The 21,223-nt window shown below is 35.9% G+C and overlaps 1 protein-coding gene across 1 annotated transcript in view; it reads left to right on the forward strand.

The window, feature by feature from the left end:
- Positions 1-21,223, forward strand: part of ATRNL1 (attractin like 1) — a gene marked incomplete at both ends in the record, with an annotated part of 499,083 nt that overhangs the window by 185,176 nt on the left and 292,684 nt on the right. Inside the window, one exon of the mRNA XM_084265269.1 lies at positions 2,135-2,187. Coding sequence (XP_084121395.1) covers positions 2,135-2,187 — 53 coding nt within the window. The remainder of the gene's footprint in view (positions 1-2,134; positions 2,188-21,223) is intronic.

Raw genomic sequence — 21,223 nt, forward strand, 5'->3', positions numbered from 1 at the left:
TTTCTCTGTTTTAGTGCTTGTCCAACCCTCCTGCAGTAAGCAGGGACATCTTTGCTAGATCAGGTTGCTCAGAACCTCATCAAGCCTGAATTTAAATGTCTCCAGGGATGGACCCTCCACTACCTCTCTGGGCAACCTGTTCTAGTGATCCACTACCCTCATATCGAAGAATTTTTTTCCCCATATCCAAACTATATCTACCTTTTTCCAGTTTAAAACCATTACCCCTCGTCCTATTGCTACATGACCTTGTGAACAGTCCTTCCTCAGCTTTCTTACAGACACCTTTCAGGTATTGGAAGGCCACTATAGGATCCCTCCAGAGCCTTCTCTTCTCCAGACTGAACAACCCCAACTCTCCCAGCCTATCTTCATAGGAGAGGTGCTCCAGACCTTTTTGTGTTCCTCCTCTGGACATGTTCTTACAGGCCCATGTCCTTCTTGTGTTGAGGGCTCTAAAGCTGGACACAATATTGCAGGTGACGTCTCACTGGACCAGAGCAGAGGGGCAGAATCACCTCTCTTGATCTGTTGGTCACACTTCTTTTGATACAGAGCCGGTTGGTGGTCTTATTTCTTACTGCCTTTATGATATTGTATCAAAAGGTCAAGTAGATTCTTTGCCTATTTTTTAATAAAGATGAGCATGATAAGAATCACCAGTGGGAAACTATTGAGGAGAGCAACAGAAATGAAAACATTATTCTAGAGTCTGCAACTTGTTAAATGACATGACATGCAAGTTAGAAAATGTTTTAATATTATTCACAAATAACACCAAAAAAATCTCATTGTGATTTAAGTTTCTTAGAAAAAAGTAATGAAAAAGTAGTCCAAGCTATTGCATGATCCAGATTCCCTCTGGGAAGATATTTATATGGAATTTAATAGGCAGCAATAAGCTTTCTCTTTGTTTTATGAATCATTCTGTGTATTTAATAGAAAATTATAATCTTGCTGGAGACTTATGTGGAGGAGCCAAGAAAGATACTCGGTGTTTTTAGAGAAGTTTTACATAACTCTATTTGGTTACTGTGAAATTCTGTAAGATATTTAATGTCTCTGAAAATAGCTGTATCTCTTATCAATAAGATTTCAATAAGAAGGATATTTGTCCACCTCTTACATGTATGCATCTTGTCAGCAGCATCAGTACATTGCATTCAGTCTAAATTTCACCTAGTGTCCTAGGTGGTCAACAAAAGAGGAGCAAGTGTCTCAAGTTCAGAGAGGCAAAGTAACTGAGACACTTCTGTGCTTATAGTGCTACAGATCTGGCTACAGTTCTTGGCCCCAGAGCCAGTTGCCATGGTCTAGTTGCAGCTATGTAGTTTAGGACCAGCCTCTCTAGAGCAGACAACATCGCTTTGGATGCTCTGAAAATGTGTTATTTTATGCTTCAGAGTACTTTGGGGGTTTGGGGTTTTTTTTTTTTTTTTTAGGTTTTTTGTTTGGTTGGTTGGTTTTAGTTTTGTTTGTTTTTAAATCTTTTTTATTTGAAGAGTTGGAAAGAATATGAAGTGTGTGCTGCAGGCTACCAGAGTGGTGGCTGTGGGGCTGGAAATGGAGACCATCTGTTCCATTGACGAAGGGATGTCACAAAGAGGATGTGGAAGGTGTCTGAGGATGAAAAGCCTGGTTTTGTAGCATTTTAAGACTGTGCACGTTAGAGGGAGACCTATTTGGGAATATTTTGTGCAGTCAGTGATTCCCCAATGGATGCTCAGCTGTTGTCTTAGAGAGGTCAGGTCAAAACCAGCCGAGGGAGTAAGCCATCACTGAGGCAGCATGGGTAACTAGAGATCCAGTGCTTGGCCTCCCTGCCTGGCTCTCTTCAGTTCTTTAGTGGGTTCATACCGCCTGCTCTAAGTCTTATACTAGGCACTGACTTGAAGCACATGATTCAAGTGCCTTATTCAAGCACTTAGATGCTCAGGGTTTTATTTGTAAGGTAAGAGAAGTGCCTCTGAAAAGTAGCACATCCTAATTAAGAACTGTACCAAATACTTTGTTTGTGCTACTAGTAATGAATTTCATGCTCTTTGAAATAAATACTCTAGATGATTTTTTAAATTAAAATTATACTGTGTTTAATGGGAATGTTTGGTTTTGTCTTTTTTTTTTCCCCCTGCAGCTGTGACTCTGAAAATAGGTATCTTGGAAACCCGCTTAGGGGAACATGCTACTGTGAGTACTTATGTTTTTAATGTTCAGTACTTGAATGACGTTTATGTATTATACAATAACTTCATTTCCTTGGAAAAAGAGAACATTTTTCTTAAGATTTTCTGAAGTTAGGGCACATCGATATTTTGATTGCAAAATAAAGCACCCCACTGGGCTTTGCTGTTGCTTTGTCCACGAGAATGTAAATTAAAGTACACTAAAAGTTGAGTCTTTACTCCTAGACTGACCAAGCCAGTGATAGAGTTATTCTCTGTATCCCGATAGATGTTAATGTAAGGAGTAAGTAGTTGTGTCGTTGATGTTAGTGAAATGACAGAATTTGTGATGAGAGAAATGCAAATAGGCTGAAGAGCAGTGTTTCCTGGGGACATTCTGAATGGTTTAGCCAGTCTGCCTCCCAGGGATGTGATACACAGCTGCTCTCCGGAGTATCATAAAATGATACTGTGTGTTGTCTCCATGTTCTTATTGTTGTAGAAAAGGTACCTCTGGCAAATGTACTTATAAAGCGTTACATGTTTGATAGTCGTAGTGAAGGACCTGAAGGGATGAGAATGCTTATTACCCATGTGCAGAAGTCCCGCAGAGAGATGAATCAATTCTGCTGTGCCAATATGGATGTTAAGTAGTAATTTTAATCTTCATAAAAGCATATGTGATTATGGAGAACCCTGTTCTACCTTCTATGACTTCTGCACATACCTGCTCCATTGAATCTGTTTGTCTGTTGTTTCCTAACGTCATACCCACGTCAGACTTAAATATATTCAGGTGTGTGTTTATGTAAATTTAGAGCATCCATTCTGGTCTTTGGCCTTGCTTTTTAGCATTTCATTTTAGAATGTATGTACAAGCTTTGGTTTGTAATCTCTCTAAGGCATCATTTACCTAATGAATGAATGTTTGTTCTCTTTACTAATGTTTCTCTTCCACCTTAACTGGTTTGCATCTGAAAGCTATTGTGTTACAGAACAAAATTAGTATATACTATCTTACAGATGCTGACTTATCCCTAGGCCTAAAACATTTATTCTTCTTGCCAGGTATTAAAGAAATTCAGTGCAAGTTGGTTGATTTTTTTTTTTTTTTTCCTCACAGACAAGTTGAGTTCAAATGTAATTTATTTAACTGGAAGATAATTTTCAAGTACTGTCTTTTGAATATACTCTGGATACATTGTTGACATTTTACATACAATAGACTAATTTTAAAATACAACTGTGCTTTACAGATACTGCTGATCAAATAAATTCAATTCCAATTTTTTGTTTTTTTATGTAAAAATTTTTTCTTATTTCAAAGCCAGTATTTAGAAGCATCTGTGTATATTATACATTTTGTAGATTTGGACCTAGATAATGAGTACTTGAGAAGCTCATGCAATAGAGAGAGTGCTATATAGGATATTTTGGATATGTGTATCCACATTTGTTTCGTCCTGTATAGATAAACATTATTACTACATTTAAGAGATGGAAAAGAGATGACAGTAATGAGATTTCTAGACCTTGGGCACCTCCATGAGAAACATTATTTTTTTGCTATCACGTTGCAAGGTGGCTCGATAAATCATGTTGGAGACAAATTGTACTATATCAAGATACCCTTTCACCTTTCACTCACTACTATTATTTGTCTTCTGTCAGATTTCAAATTTTTTTAAAGATCTTGTTCTGGAATGATAAATCATCTTTTTATACTTTCAGTCATTTAAAATATCATATATAAACAATTTTCAGTGATTTTTTTTTTTTCTGGTGGAGCCTGTGCAAATTTAAAATAATGGAATTCTGTATTTCTTACGTTCAGTGGCCTTTGCATCATAATGGCAAATAATTTGTTTATTTGTGTATAACCGACTGACCTAAGAATTCAATGACAATTGCTTATCAGCACTGTTCATTACCTGCTAAATTGTGTATTAAAATATGTATATGGCAGAGAGATGCTCGAATTTATCTGTATAAGTTTCAAAATATGGCCTTACCATGGACTGCAGTTTGTGTAAGAAAATGTTTCACTTTTGTATAAGACAGGCATTTGGATGGTATTTTTCTGTGCTTATTTCATTACTCGGTAAGAAACTTTATCTCTAGACACTTATATTGTTGTTTTGCTTCTCCTTGAAGTGACGAATATTCTTATTTTTTACCGTACAGGAATATTTATCGCTCAGGAGGGAGGAAAATACTGAGGAAAAACAAATTGTATATACTTATGAGCAGCATAAGTTTGAGAAATAAAAATTCTAGGCATATTTGTTTCTACCACTTCAAAATCAGTGAATGGCAGCAAAACAGGAATACAGCTATTTATTGGCTGCTTGGTTGAGATCTTCTTCAGGAAAGTTTTAGTCATGTGCAAATACTATCCTAAATTTGAATGTTTTTTTTTTTTAAGCCAAAATGTTAGAATTCAATCCTGAGTACATGGGTAACTTTTGTATGATACTGGATGACCTCAATTTTTTTTTAACAGCAGGATGTGGATTGAGAACGCTTGTTGCCTTAGAGGAACTTTCTGCAACTTGTGATATCATGAATGCCCACTGCCCTATAAAAGTTCAGCTATTTTCATCTCTTTTAGCTCTCTACCCAGTTTACCCAGTTCTTGCCTAGTCTTCTTCTTCCTCTTGCTTTACCCTCCCATGCTACAGTCTAAGAAAGGGGAATGGACTTGTGTGAATGAAGGTACTGGTATTAAGCTCAATAGATGTTTAAGATATTAAGGAAACCAAACTTTATAACAGAGTAAGATGGTGGAATAGCACAGATAGTTTTTCTTTCTACCATTTGTTTCCTGTAGTAGTGATATAGAAGAGTAAACAGACTATTAATGCTGTAGATGGATCATGTTGTGATTGGAGGAGTGATCTGAGCACAAATGAAAACAGGAGAATTATAGATAGCTCTAGCATGATCAAAAAGAACAAGATTTATATAGGAAGTAGCATGCTGAAGCGTTGCAGGGACTTAATCTAAATACAGATACTATTCCAAAAGGATAAACATAGATAGCAGCAAAGCCATCAAATCCTAGAGATAACAGGAACAGTTCATTAAACATCCTATTTCATTCTAATGTGGCATTTCAAAACATGGCAGCACTGGACATGAGTAGCTTTTCTACTCTAAATTATCAAAACTTAATAAAAGTAGAGCAAGAAAAGCATAATAGACAGTGCATGCAATAGTGCATTATCCAGATTGTGTGAAAAATTGTCGCCTATTCTATTAAAATTATTTTCATTCTTCATGACTTCACTTTATGATTGAAAAAGCACAACAGACTTCTCAGAGTAAGAGACTGAGAGCAAGCCTTGCAGACATAAAAATTAGGAAAGTATTGGATGTATTAAAACACATGAGCAGCTGCATGATGGTCTGTCTATTCTAGTACCCTGTTCTCAGTAGTGGCTGGTTATGAATGCCAGGGGAAGAGAACAGCAAATGGACAAACATACAGTGGTGTTTCTTCTTTACACCTGACAATTTACAGGTCAGGAACCTTGTGAGAGGAAGGATTTCTTGAGCCAAAAGTGTTCTATGTATCATTGTTTAGGAATATCAGAAGAAATCTTTTAACGTATTTCTTATACATAATAAAAAGAAGAATATGACTACAAAAGAAAGCTTCATTAATTTAAAAAACCACATATTTTTGTCCATGTAGATACTCCCATATGGTTGAGTAAAAGTCAGCTTCTGGATTGTGAGTCTCTTATCACTGGTGGGGAGGCTCTGCATCCCTGGGCCTTTCTGTTAGAAGCCAATCTTCCTCAAAAACGATCAAGAGCTGATTCCCTCCCTAGAAATGAATTCTGAGTGGAGGCTGGAGATGGTTGTGCAGCTGACTTATGCATGTACACAAACCATAAATATACCATTTTGTCATGATGCATTCCTTTTTGTGGTTGTTACAGTCCTCTGGTATCTCAGCCAGCATGATGTATAACGGTGACACCTAGATAGGCAGTGTGCATCCAAATTGCTACATTAGTTCCTCGCGTGTCAGCATCGGAAGCGCGTTGCTGCCGGAATCAGCGCAAAAAGCCGGCAGCAAAACCAGATGGATTTCGACTGATTGGGAAGAATCATTGGGACAAGCACCACTTCTGTGATTTTGACCTGGTTTATGTACAGATGTGAAGCTTTAAATCATAAATGGATAGATAGTTAAACCCGTGTGCTAGAGAAAATGAGAGTTTAAATTTACAATTCATGATTTTCTACAAGGCAAAGGGTGAATTATAGGCTTGCTAACAATCACTTGTTTTGAAAGGATTGATACTCTCCTTCATAAACCTCTTTTAGATATCCATATTTCTAAGGTCAAAAACTTTCCAAAATGTCTGTTTAATATACCTTACTTTGAGTGTCACAGTTCCAATGCTGCAATTCAAACAAGAAGTACAACTGATAGGTTCTAATATTACTACATGTGGAAGCATAAAAGCTTGCAACAAATCAGTACTGTGAATGTAAATCACGTTTGCCTGCACAGTTGTTAGACCTCCCAGATGAGCTGAGCACTCAAGAGTTCTCTGTTCCACCAAGAGGATTCCTAGCTAGGACCAGTCTAGTAGAGAGCTAAGAAAATTAGGTTGAGAAAACATACATTGATTTACATTCCTTACTTTCTTATTTACATACCCTTTTACCCTTTAAAAAAGTGTTTAGAGGAATTTTTCTTGTTATTTCTGGGTACTACCATCAACAGTGAAGAGTACGAGTAGCTTTACTATTTTGTTCTGCAGATCAATTCCCCTTCAAAAGTAGGCAGAATAGTGAGTTATGGGACAGCATGCTTTAAAGTATGAAACTTGTAAATTTGAGAAGATTTTCTCAGCAGTGCATGGCAAGAATCTAGTCACAATGCAATGAAATTGCAATCAGCTAAAATTTTGATTAATCTGGTGATTATATTTGGGCTGGACAGAGAGTTTGTGGGTCTAAGTGTTAGCACAAGAAGCAGGAGCTTGCTTTTTGCATTCAGAAGTAAATTATGTATCCAGGGTAATGCTGTGGAGTTTACTGTGCTGCAGAGCAAGCTCACTTTTAAATTTGTTAAAGATTAGAACATGACCTTTGAGAAGGATTAGAGAATCCAGGAATGAATAGAGGTCAGAAGGGATGGGTCATTTACGAAGAGAATTAAACCAAGGGGGGGGGAATGATTCATAGCTCGTTGTAGAATTAAAACCTATTTAGTGATTTATTCCACAACTTCACCAGAATATGTGCCTCTGATGGAGGCATTTGTTGGATTTCCAGCCTATAAATAAGAGAAAGCACAAGTATCTGTACGTAGAAGAGGCTGAAAGAATATGCAAATTTTATTTTAGCCATTTTCCTAGGTTCATTGTCTTTCTTTACACAACTCTTCAAATCTTTCTCTCACCTCAGTGTTTTATGTAATGTCATTTATGGATGGCTTCACACAGTGAATCATCAGCCACTATTTCAAATGTTCTTCTGGGATGAAGCATGCAGAGAAAGGGAGGTGGTAGGCCCATCTGCAGAAGCCTGAAGGGTCAGGTGTACTACAGAGCACTGGCACCACTGAGCTTTTCTAGGCAGCCTCGTGGACATGGTGGGAGAAAATGGAAAGCCAGAGAAAACATTGCTGAGTTCTCAGATGTTACTAAAAAAAGCCCAATATAATGATTAGTAGGAAAATAATATTCATAGGGGTTTTTTTAAAGAAATTTACTTTGGATAAATTTTATCAGATTTTATTTTCATATATAAAGTACACTGCAAGCAAAATATACTGTTGTATGTGAGCCACTTAATATTTTGGAACAACTTTTTGAGGAGTGACCTGAATAATTTGCTTATGCCTTTGCCATGCCATTCTAAACTCTGAGCAGTAAAATCATTATAGCTTGTAATACTATTGCTTGTTTTCTTGGTATACATACAGAAAGGATTACAATAAGCAATTATCTCACTATGTCAGCAAATCACAAAGAAGAAGAATGATACTTTCTTGTCCAAAATTGATGAGGAAGCATGAAATGCACATTCAGTGAAAATTCTCAGGATAATATCTGGTGTCTGTGCAGGGAACTGGGAAAGAAGAAGGGAAATTTTCTTCTGGCTATTGAACCTTGTATGGATTCCAGGCCAGTCCTGGAGCTGCGTTAGCCCTATTACTGTTGACATACCGTGACTTCAGAAAGGGCAAAGTAAAGGAGTACTAAGCCCTTACTAGACCTTTCAATTTCTTATAGTATTTTTATTGTCATTTAAAACTTTAAAATTATTTTTTTATGCAGTATGTATGGTGAAACAAAAACAAATACTGGTTTCTTGCATCACGTTTATTTAAAATTCACCTCACTTGATAAAAATTCAGAAAATAAAATCTGGGCTTTGAATTAAAGGCCCTGGTACTGCTTTAGAGGCATTACTTTGTATTTTTCCTTTCTGACATTTCATTCATTTGCAGTAGTAGTAACTAGAGCGATGGTTTGATAGAAGACAGATTATAAAAAGTAGATAATTTATGACAACATAGTACCTCTGGTGGCTTTTTAGAAACATTGGTTTGATACTGTCTCAGATGATACATCCTTATTTATGTTGTCAAAATACAGTATAAGCTTCATCTGACCCATTGGTGTGGTCTGATACTTCATCCTACCTTGTGTTTCCTTGTTATTTGAACGTATCTTTTTTTTTTCTTTTCTCTGGGATAACTCACAGTCATAGTTCTGATATAAGCCAGTTTACAGTAGCAGTCGTTATATTACAAATTTAATCATTCCATAAAAAAGGGGGAATTAAAACAATTGAAAGAAATCTGTGAAAATACTAGGCCAGGCTTCTCTTGTGGTCACCTGCTATGCAATAGTGTAGCATAATGAAGGGGCAGAAAGCTAGGTTGTCATCTTCACAGGGGAATGGACGTTAACAGGCATAAGCAACCCCTGTGAAGGGAATTGTTCTAGGGTCTGATGGGTGCTGCATCTGGAATGACATGTTGCTGTCAGTTTGCGAGTGGCACACTGGTATCTACCATCAGTTCCTTCTTGGGCTTCTTCAACCCTGCTGCTGGAATTTTTTGTGTGAGTGGAACCCATCTATACTTCTATTCCACATCATTACCCAGCTTTTGCCTTCCATGTAGCCTGCTGCTATTTCGCCCCTTCCAAAGAGTTGTTGGCCCTGGACACCAAGCAGGTAATTGCCAAAGGATTTAGTCCAGAGCCTGTTCCAAGGTGTGCCTGTCGTTAGTGCTTTGGTGGTACCCCACCACACTGAGGTGACACTGTTCACCGAGTACGAGATTCTTGAGAGCTGCAGTGGCCAAAGAAACATTGGCCTCCCTCATATTTCTCATACTACACTGACAAGATATCTCGGGTTTTTTTTTCTTTTCCTTTTTGTTTTAATAAAATAAATTTCCAGATTAACCTTTTCCACTGGTAGCAGTAAGATCTCACAGCAAAAGAGCACAGTTAGAAAATGGTTGTATGCTGGTCAAGAAATATGGTGAAACACTTGCATGTAATGCAGCTTGTCAGCAAGGAGATCCAGTGTGATCTTCACATACTGTATGTGTAGGCAAACATGCGTGCATATGCATTCATGGACTTGGAGCATGATATCTTTTATTAAAAAATAATAATAATAAAAAAATCTAATAAAACATGTACTGGGGTGGCCATAGAGCACTAGGTGGCAGACTTGCTATACTTAGAGAAAAATTAAAATCAAGAACATTCCAAGGAGAATATTTTAGAAGATAAATAGCAAGTAACACTTTCAATAAAACTGTTAACAGAGATTTTCCAGATATTTAAAAATTATTTTGAAACTTAAAGGGCATAAACAATAAATTTTAGCTATTGCAAAAGTGTTTGTTTTACTTGAGTTGTGAGATGTATACCAGCAGTTAGATGCTTTGCTACTGATTTGTAGAAGTCATGTTTCCTTTTGGGACAGCATTAATTTAAACTAAATACATATTGTAATTGTAAAACTGTCATGCTTGACTTAAAATGATGAGTTCCGCCAATTATATCTAACACTGATTGACTTTGATACAGACTGAAACAATTTTTATTATTTATAAATACAGTAACAATAATGACTCACACTGTCTTTTGAATATATGGGCTTAAACAAATAAATTCTATTTAAAAAGAAATCTTCTTAGTGTTTAAAGAGCCTAGTGGAACAGATTATGGTTTAAATCAGACAATTCTGGGATGGTTTGAGAAAAGATTAGACTCAACAAACCTACCAACTCAGAACATACAAAGAGCAACAGACAAATGGAGTCTTTGCCCTGAGCTAAAATGCCCACAAACTAATTGTCACCTTCCAGAGAATAAAAACAATAACTGCACCAAAATCTGAAGCTCCTAATAAAGTATTATGATCTCACCCCAGGATCTGCATACTCATTTGTCAAATGTGAGGTTGGCTTGCAGCTTTTTTGGGTGGGCTAAAGAAACAGTTTTGTTGCCAATCATTTTCAGACTTCACTGTGAACTTTCCATGCATGTATTCATCACCCTGGGCAAACAAGCTTTCTAGGTCCTAAGAAGAGAATGAGAGATACAAATACATTATAATGTAAAGTCTGAATTAGGGGTTTTCATCACTTGATAGACTGTTCCACAGATCTCGTAATTATTTTTATATTATTTATCTTTCAAATAAAATATGCAGCATGACAGTAAAGTGCCTATTAATATAAAATATAAATCAGTGTAAATTATTTATAGAACTATAAGTTTTTTAAAGCTTGATGAGGCAAGAACAAGAGATACTCAGTGTCTTTGAGAACTCATTCAGAAGAAATACTTTACTTCATAGGGGACTCAAGCCTGTGTGTGAAACAGTCTTTTAAATGGGAAGGAAGGTGTATATGCATATCTAACACATGGAAAATATTTTGTCTCTGTATTGACGATATTGTGTATCTTATTGGAGATGAATACTTTTTGAATCCTTTCTCTGCTGAGTATATGATGTGAAGTGTTTATGTTTGTTTCCGTTACACGTCCACAAAGATAGGAGCTGTCACTTCTCAAGCACCCGGGAGGCCTTCACGCTCCCCAAGACTGGAGTTGTAAGAAGCAAACGGAATAGGAAAGGATCCGTCAGTGTCCCTTTACTTTACCTTCTGACAGTGAAGAGAAAACCTTTGTGGTAGTTTTACAGTTGCATTGCTTCCCATGCTGGCTTCCCAGGGAAAAGAGAGAATTCTTGATCAGTGGGACTTCAAGGAAAGGCCTGTAGAAATCTTCAGCCACTTGAAACAGGAAAAAAAACCAACCCCACTGTACTTCAATAAGTGGCTTATGGTTTTTGGAAGAACATCTGTTGGTTCCTTTGACTGGGAGTTCTTGGACAAACTAGCACATTATTCCATGGCAGCCAGGACACTTTTCACCACTGACAAACGTGAAGCACTTGAGGATAGTTTAGCTTCTTTCATTATTACAGGCTGAACACTTAATGCAACGGTGCAATCATTGTAAGGTTTGCTGTTCAGGTGTCTTGAGTCTTCAGTACTCAGTCGGAGCACACGTATTTGTAGAAACTGAGAGAGCAGTCAGTAATGCTTTCAGCTTTAAAATTACTGTTGTTAAGTCCTAGCAGAGCATTTTGTGAGGGACTCTGAAGGATCATTTAAATAAATTGAGGGTTGTTTCTGTCTCAAGATGACAAAGCGTTGCATTACATAAACTTTGAGAAAACTTGTATTAGGATAAATGTAGACATTGCCAAGTTCAACTTGTGGTCTTTCCAACTTTAGCTCAATTTCAGCATTTTGTGAAATAGCCTATGAGTCCTTGATATTAATTTATCGTCACTTTTTCTTAGCTTGAATTGTGAATATTGTTTCAAATACATCCCAGAGACATAACCCATTGAGAGTGAAGTGTAATTTGCTAGTCACTTGATATCAAGTGTAATGCTGACATAAAATGGAAGAGCAAACTGAGTGAGGTCAAAAAGCAGCACTACACATTAGCAGAATAGATACAACAGCAAACGACATTAAGGGAAAGTTGAAAATGTGTCTGTCAAGGAGTATGAAGATACACTGGTAGAGAAATAATATATATGTATTTGATTTGACTTTTTATGTTATGAGTAACTAAATGTTTTTCACTGTGTTACCCTCTTAAGGAAATGCCATGGCCATCAGAGTAATTTTGGAAGGATGACAAGCTGTACAAAATGTGGGCAGAAAAATCTTCAAAGGGCAAAAATCTCACATTTTTTCCTTGCCAATTAAGTAAGAATAGAATCCTACTCTTGTGAATAGAAATAGGTACCACTTCTGTATGGGCTTGTGAAAATACAGCTAGACAGATTTTAAAGGGTTAGAGCCTTTCATGGCACTAGGGACAGATAATGAAAGAGAAGATGAAGAGGTGGTTATTAGAAGGAGCAGTAGCCTAAATGGTGGTAGAAGATAATTAAATTAAACTAGGGAAGACAGTGTACAGCTATGCCATGCAAATATGTCACTTTATTCATGTTCGTTGTCAATGGTTGCTTCCTGCAATATATGGTCTGTGAAGTATGGTATAGATGATGGGAACAATCAGTGGTTTTCAAAAACCAAGAACAAGGCGACTGTCAGTATTGACTCCAGTTTACTGTTTGTTTTTACGTGATAATACATTTCATCAGTAAACTGTTAGAATCCAGTGCCTGGTATCTATCAAAAAGTAATGAATTGTTCTGTATTAAGGTAATCATCTGAAAAAAAAAGCAAACAGCAAAGAAACCAGTAAAAGAAGAAAATGTTTATTCTGTTTGTGCATTTCAGTTAGGAGTGCTTTCTTTCCGTGGCCAAATATGTAATGAATTACTGAAAGTACAGCTGGATCTACTTCTCAGTTTATAAAAAAAATAGTGTTAGGAAAATAGGATATTTCTTTTAATCTCTGGCAGCTGTTTGAGGTGGAAATTGAGTCTTCCAAGTCACTTTCAGAAAGGAGTCAGCGAGCCCTGCTGTGGTGGCCAATGTTCCCTCTCTCAGGCAACGAATAAATCTCTTCTGAAGAGTGGGTGACTGCTTTGGGGTTGAGAAAAACAGCCTTTGGGGCTTCATTTTTCCTTCCTCTTGTATTTCCATTTGCTTAGCTTAGCCAAACAGTTTATTATTTTATGTGTTCAACTGTCAGCCCTACAAGCTAAACTTGGAGGAAGTGGGGAAAAGAATCTGGGTTAATTTTTTTCTCAATTTGTCGTTCTGTGCTTCACTCTATTAAAGGGTTGAGGTATTTCCTCCTGTCTGTTTTAATGGCTGGATTGGGCAATAATATAGATTTATAATTGCAGTTGTGAACGTTTGGAATTTTAGTATAACATCATTTTTTTTTTTCTGAATTGGTATTCAACTCTTAGCATGAGCGAAAAAGCAGGGAGAATGTTATTTCAATCATCAGATTTTACTTTAAATATATCTGATCGTAGGTTAAATGAAAAGGTGCTTGTGTTACTTTTCAAACTTGTAATTCAGAAGTGTTCTACTGTCCATTGTGCAAGTGTGGCGATTTAGTGTATCCTATTTTTTATAATACAAGTATCTGTTGCAATTCATGACTTTAAAATAGAGGAGACTTCACAGTGAGGCATACAATACGCATCATTTCTGTCCAGCGTGAAGTTTGGGTTTGCTGGAAGTGTTCTGGATTTATTTGCTAGAAGAGATTTTACTTCTCAGAACTAACATGTTAAAATTGTTTGAGAAATGGCAAAAAATATCAGCAAAGTTGAAACATCTCAACTTCAATTTACATTGTGTATTTTATACACATCACGTGTAGTCAAGCAGCGTGGGGTAAGATCTGACATTTGGACTGTAGATTTAAGGCTTCTTAAGCAAAGTTCAACTATATAATGAGAAAAAGTAAGGAAGAGAATTTTGAAAGTGTTGAGATATTACAGGAGCACCTACTTATCTGTGTGTGTTTATAGCCAATTTACAAAGTGCATGTTCTGTCTCCTTGTAAGGCCTGATCAAGCAGAGTTTGCCTCTCTAATTGCAGAGATCTGTGTTGAATTATTCAAAAATCGGAACAAAAAGTCTGCTAATAATCCACATAGAAGTTACTGTGTGAATAAATTCTTAATATTCTGAATTTATATGAAAACTTGAGCCTATACATGTATAAAGCCATAAACGATTTTTAAAGTTGTTTTTATATTTCTGCCATGACCAGTATAATTTTAAGGGCATTGACACATTTTAGAAATAAAAATAAGTTTCTTTATTTTTAAAAGGCAACGAAGTACCTTATTTGTAGGAATTGTATACTAAACTGAACGTTGTAAAGCGAGATTGAAAACAACATTAAAGTTTGACTGCTATCATTAATTATATGACAATTATATTTGGCAATGCCACATGAACTCAAACAATAACTTAGTGTTGTTGTTTCTTAGATGTGCCATTTCAGTTGTCTGAACAAGCAAATCAGAGATCTTGTTGGTGTGTTTATACCATATAATTAAAGAAAAAAAATAGAATCAGGTTAATGAGTATTGATGCTGATATTTTGCAAAGTGTTGTATGTTAGTATTGGAATATTAATATGTGTGTTGTAAAGTTGTTGATGTATCTAGATAATTATGAAGAAAATTTCATGGAGAAATAGATTTGAATTTCTACCATAATATTTTAATGAGGATTTTTTAAAATATACTTTTCTTCCATTTTTCCAATGCTTCAAGAAGATTACAAGAATTAAGATATTTCAAAGCCTGTCCATTGTGACAAAACAAACATTAATTTACTGACCTGTCCTTATTATCAATTGATCACACTTGTATATTTCACTAATCGTAATGCAGGAGGCTGGAACTGGGTGAGCTTTGGGGTCCCTTCCAACCCAAACCAGTCTGTGATGCTATGAGCTCCATCATCAGGAAAATATAGACTTCTTTCTTAAAATTAATATTTAAATAACTGTCAGTCGAACTCACTTTATTGTTCTTTACTTTTTTTTTATTGTTTCTTCTTTTACTTTTTGTTCACAGTTCTCTAGTTCATTCATTTTAAAACTCTGTTTATGGACTGTGGTCCTATGCAGAACTTATAAAGAGTCTGCAGCTGTTCACAGAAACCTCATCAGTTGTGTTTTCAGTTGAGATTTTGATGAGAAATCTATGAATGAAATGAGATCTGGCTGTAGCCCATGGTTGAAAAACTGGAGAAATATAATCTTTGGAATGTATTCTTAAAAAAAACCCAGGTTCATATATATATTGCTTGGTTCTTAGATCTCAGCAACAAGTCTTCCCTTGCTTACCATAACATTTGTTTATGTACATATTTACATCTATGACAGTTGGATGCATCTCATCTAACTAGGGTTTTAAAACTTACGTGTCCAGCTTTAATTAATCCTCTAGGTCCATCTTTAGTCAGCAGGGAGAATCAAAGGTTACTTGTCTGACCTCTGTGCATATCAGTCTTAGAAAAAGATCAATTATCTTCAGAAAGTTTTAGTCAATACAGTAAGCCTAGACTATGAGTAAAATTTAGCTGAATAAAATTTTAACACAGGTCAGATTTTTCTGTACCTGTCTCTCCCTTAAGATCAAAATTGAAAACTTCCTAGACCTTTCCAAACAGCAGCTGAAAATTTCATAAGAGAAAAGATTTCTGTTTAAAATAAAATTTAGTATGGGGCTTTGAGCAGCATGGTCTAGTGGGAGGTGTCCCTGCCCATGGCAGGGGTTTGGAACTAGATGATCTTTGAGATCCCTTCCAACTGAAACCAGTCTGTGATTCTGTGGTTTGCTGATTATGACACTAATCCGTATGTCTTTTTGTTGTCTTTTTAGCCTTGTACTTTTTAAAAAAGTACAGTAAAAGAAACAATGAATTGTTATTGCTGAATGCTTTTTTTAAGAAATGTGAACTTCTGTAAAATTCCTTCTCACACGCTCTTTCTTTGTGTGGAAAGAGACATATAAATAGGAAGTGCTGGAGTATTTTGAAGCTCATTCCGCTCCCATTACGTTTAGCAAAAATGCAAGTTTTGCTGGTTGGTAGTAAAGACTTCACAGTAAATGACTTTTTGTCTTGGCACAATGGACAAGTAATGCTGGACACCAACATATTTCAATATAACAATGAAAACGAGGCAGCGGATGACTTTGATACAGACGACAGAGGAATGAATCAGGCAGCTGCTCTGAAAGTTCAAAATAATTATCCTGACTGAAAATAGGTCTGGTGGTAACCCCCTAACTTTGATGTAATTCAAGCAGAATTTATTTTGGTCACAAATGAATATGATTTATAGCATTTGATAATGGAACTTGGTTTCAAAAGCAACGTTTTTGCTGATAGAGGGGAATATGAATAGGACTGTTCTCAACAAGCTCTTACTGGAATTAGAGAACAATCACTAGAAAGAGCAGAAGAGAGACAAACTGCCTGAGCAATGAGGAGGCGAGAGTACGAATTTTAGAATCAGCATGAATAGAGTTATCCCTAAATAGAAAAATGTGGGAAGACTGACTGTGATGGGTCTGGTGTTGCAATCGTGAGGGAGGTTCCTACTCTAACTTTAAAAGTTATTTCAAAAAGTAAAAATAGAAAAGCACTATTTTATGAGGTTTCTATTCATAAAATTAGTTCTTGTAGCTCAGTAATACAGAATTATGATGAAAATGTACCAACTCAGGCACATAATTGTCTGTTTGCCTTTTAATGTAATGAAGATATTGAAATAATGTTACTTGTGGAAGTGAAATATAATTTCTTAACTGTGGTTTTATTAATATTTATGTGGTTGTACGTAATGTCAGCCATTTATTGAGTGAATAAAGAAGCTTTCTATCTTTTTGTTACCCATCCTTTGCTATTAAACAATTTAATTTTCTGTTTCATACCTATTAACTGAAGGAAGAGATGGTACACTTTTTTTGGTGACTATCTACCCATTATCCTTTCAAGTTGACCATAAGAATTTCTTTTGTGGAAGGACATGCTGACATCTTTTGATGTCCATTACCCTAGTTTTCAGCATAATATTATTATTTTTATTAGCTATCGGAAAAAATATGAGAAAAAAACCCTCAAACACTTTAGTCACTGACTGGGTGAAGATCATATGATTCTCCCCCAACATTTATAAAATCTGATAATTAAGTTGTGGTTGGGAATGAGGCTATGGTGTGAGTAGATCTGGTTGCATGCTCTGTTTATATGACTGGCTGTCACACTTTTGCAGTATTTTGGCTTAGAAATTTTGCTAAACTTTGATTTTTGGAGGCAAAATGCTAGACATGTTTCTCAGAAATATTGTATGTATATGGAAAACTTTGCCATGTTGCTCAGTTTTAGAAATGTGCAGGAAGAAATTATGAGCCATGGGAGAATAGCCAGTAGCCAGAGGTAAAATGCTTCCAGTTATGTAATATTCTTGCTCCTTTTCTGGGAACTCAGGTTCATTCTTCCGTCTGCTGAGAGAGGTAGTGAAGTGAGATGCTCTGCTGAAAAAATTTTGCAAAATGGAGACGCCATCTCAAATTTAAAGTAGTTCCCTAGAATTTGCTCCACCCTAATTCTTAAAATGACTTAATAAAACCCCATTATTGAAATATGCTATTTAATCAGTGGGTGCCAGGAAAGAGGAAGAATTAAGGTTGCTGGCACAATCATTTTTGATTTACTTCTTTATTAGGGCACAATTGTACAACTTTCAATAACAAGGTACATACTGTTTCCCAAGGAGCTTTCCCTCTACAATGTGTGGAATGAATTTGTTTGCGGGGGATGAATCAGTGATCATGTAACGGAAAGATGAATGTGTGTTCCTTTCCTATTTTGTTGTAAAAGCAGAAAGAATTACAATGAATGATGGAAGGAACAGCAAAACAAGAATGATCATATGTAGTGTTATGTAATTTGACATATTATGAAAAATCAAACTCTAGGTATTTCAGATTGGCTACTCATGATTAATGGATGTTTTTGTCCTTGGTCTCTGTTTCATTTCCTGTCCTGTAAAATGGGACTAATAATGCCTGCTCATCTCACAGTAATGTTGTAACAAATTCATTAACTTTCCTGAAGAACTTTAAAAATGATGAACGCTATAGAAAGCTGCGTTAGAAATTAATTCCATCTTTAGAAAAAGGTTTGTGTAGTATGTGGTAAATGAGCCATAGGCCCAACACAGAGTACTGAACATAGAACTAAGTGTTGAATAGCTGTCCATTAAGTGACCACTCACCCAAAAAAATAGAGTGGTTAATTTTATGGACATAATATTCCTCTTCAACATACCTTTTTTTAATATAACTTTATCACTAATTTGTACTGAACACATCCCATTTTAAAAAAACCACAAAAATTAATTACCAATGTAATTGTGTATTCTTAGAGAGCTGTAGTGGCACTCAGAAATACTGAAGCAGAATTTAAAATATTTCAAGACTTCTTTCCGGCCTTGTTCTTTTGGGAGAATTCTGGCATTTTAGAAATCATAGTTGTGTTTTAATACATAAGCTTGAGTATGGGAATAGCTCCATTCCATATTAATATTAACCATTTTAAAAGTCATGGGTCTTCATTAAAGAAAGAGAACTGTTTCTTGAAAATTAACAGCAATACTAGGATTAAATGATTGCTTTGAAATTTATTTTTCTCATTTAATTAAATGGCTTTCTTCGCCTAATTATTGTTGTGTTCTCGCATGCTCTCATTACTGACATTTTGAATTGATTTTAATGACTCCTTTTGACTGTGAAAGCAGTCAAGGGTTTTGAAAAAATCAAAATAGAGATGTGAAAAGACTCAATAACCATAAATCCTTGTTATATTTGACCATGATGATGTCAGGATGGTATTATGGTCTTATCTCCCAATGTTCTTTTTCTACTTTATTCAATTCTTTTTCGTACAAAATGAAGCAACAGGCCTGGGAACAGAAATTAGACTGTAGGACTCCCTTCTCCCTGCTGAGCGCATGGGTCATTTGATTTCCACTGGTCTCTTTTTCTCTGTGTGCAAATTAAGTCTTTATTCCTTGATGATGTGAGACCTTCTGCTGCTTCTCCTTTACATGCACTAAGGTGACAGGGCACAGACCGTGTGGGGCAAAAATAGGAGGGGTTGAGTTTAATACTATTGAAAAGAAGGGAGCCTCTTGTGGTGAGAGCTCTGAAGAGGGGGCTATGCTGAAGTGATGTGGTGGCTGATGTTTGTATTGAAGTCTGTAGTAGTTGTGTTTAGAATGCACTGGGCTGACTCCTGGACAAGCTTTGGCTCACAAATACTCGGCTTGTGGATTCCAAAAACTATGTGTGGTGGGGGATTAGGATCTGAGCAGTGGGCTCTGAGTTTGTGTAGAAGGTTTTGATGTCCTCAGGAACTTTTCCTGTGAAACTTTAGTCTTAGATACGAAAATTCAGTGAGTTTATAGATTATATCCTAGTGTTGGCTGTTTAAATTCCATCTGGTTGCCACTTGGTACCTGCATCTTCCATCACATTTGAGATGGAGGTCCAGGCTGCATATCTGATCCAAAAATGCAACAGAATGTTTAGTTCTTTTTACCAGCATGAAGTAGAAAGGGATTATTGCTGTTGTGATGTGATAGGTGTTAAGTTTCTTTCTCTTGCCCCCATTGATTTTGAGAAGCTCTGAACATCAGTTTTTATAAAAAATAGTTATTTGAAACACACTAATTAGGAAAATGTAAGCATGGAGGATATTGATGACATAAAAAAAAAATTCGGATAGGCAGATTTTACTGAAATAATCCAAAATTTAAGATAAAACAGTCTTCATTAGAAGAGGAGCAAGTGTTTAAAAAAACCCGATGTGTTTCAGGTAAATTCTTATTTCAGTCAACTTCTTTAAAAATAGAAGAAGGCAACACTCATTTTGTATGTCATTAACACTTTTTTCCATAGCGAAGAAAAGAATCTATGCGGTACTCAAGATAGTTAACTGCCTAGTCTCTCTGAAAAATCATTATAGCTAATTGACACTTTGTGAATTCAAAATGTATTGAGAATTAAATGTAGATAGAGGAAATGTGTTGTGAAAAAAAGTGGGATTCACATTCTGTATTAAAATTCTTACAGAAAATCGGAAGAGTCACCAAAATAAACCACAGACTGCATCAATGGCAATTCTAGAGAATGGATCATTTTCTTCTATAATTCACTGAAATAATTCTATCATTTTGTATATTTAATTTTGGGATGTATACGGCCATTGAAAATACTTCTATTGTTTCCTCTTATGGAGGTGTTTAAAGTTGTTTATTTTCAGAGTTCAACAGTTCTTGTTTCAATGGGTCAGCCAGATGAAAATGGTAAGATTCCTTTTATCAGGTGTTGCTCATATTGCAGTTTGATGAGTATGTTTGGTTTATCTTTATGCTTTCATTGTCATTGTATGCTACAATATAAATGCAGTGAGTTTTTTTAGTTTGTTTATATGTGATCCAAATTTCTTTCCTAATTGAAGCAATCTGCTCTGTGTGTGTCTTTATAAACAGAAGCACTTATGAAATGTCTCGTGTTTATGTAAAGGGTACAAATACTTATGTTGGCTTTTCAAAGGTTTAAAGTAGAAACAAAAATACATGGAGTAAAATGTCAGCCTTCTCTAAATTCCTGATTGTAAATATACACAACAATATATATCAACAGGACATACTGAATGTACTGGAGATATCTGTTTCTATATTTAGCTATTACACATTTGGCTATTTATACATTTAACTATTCAGAACAGGTCATACTCTTACAACTAAATTTTACTCTAGATTTTGTATTTATTTTTAGGCTAAGGTGTCCAGGCTGAACAGCACTGTGAGTTGGGAAACATGGTGTGATGTACAGTGTAACTGCTTAGTTTGTTTATGTGTACTTACCATCTGTTGGCATAGGTTACGTTTTAGGGTTGTGTTCAGGATGGGGCTTGGCAGTGGGAAGGAAAGCTGCTCTGCCTGCTGCAGTCTTGAGGTGAAGTCTTCTGGAGCAGAGGAAGGTGACAGCTGCTACATACGTGTTGGGGGAAGAGT

The sequence above is a fragment of the Gallinula chloropus genome (genome assembly GCF_964237585.1).
Source record: "Gallinula chloropus genome assembly, chromosome: 5".
NCBI classification, from domain to species: Eukaryota; Metazoa; Chordata; class Aves; order Gruiformes; family Rallidae; genus Gallinula; species Gallinula chloropus.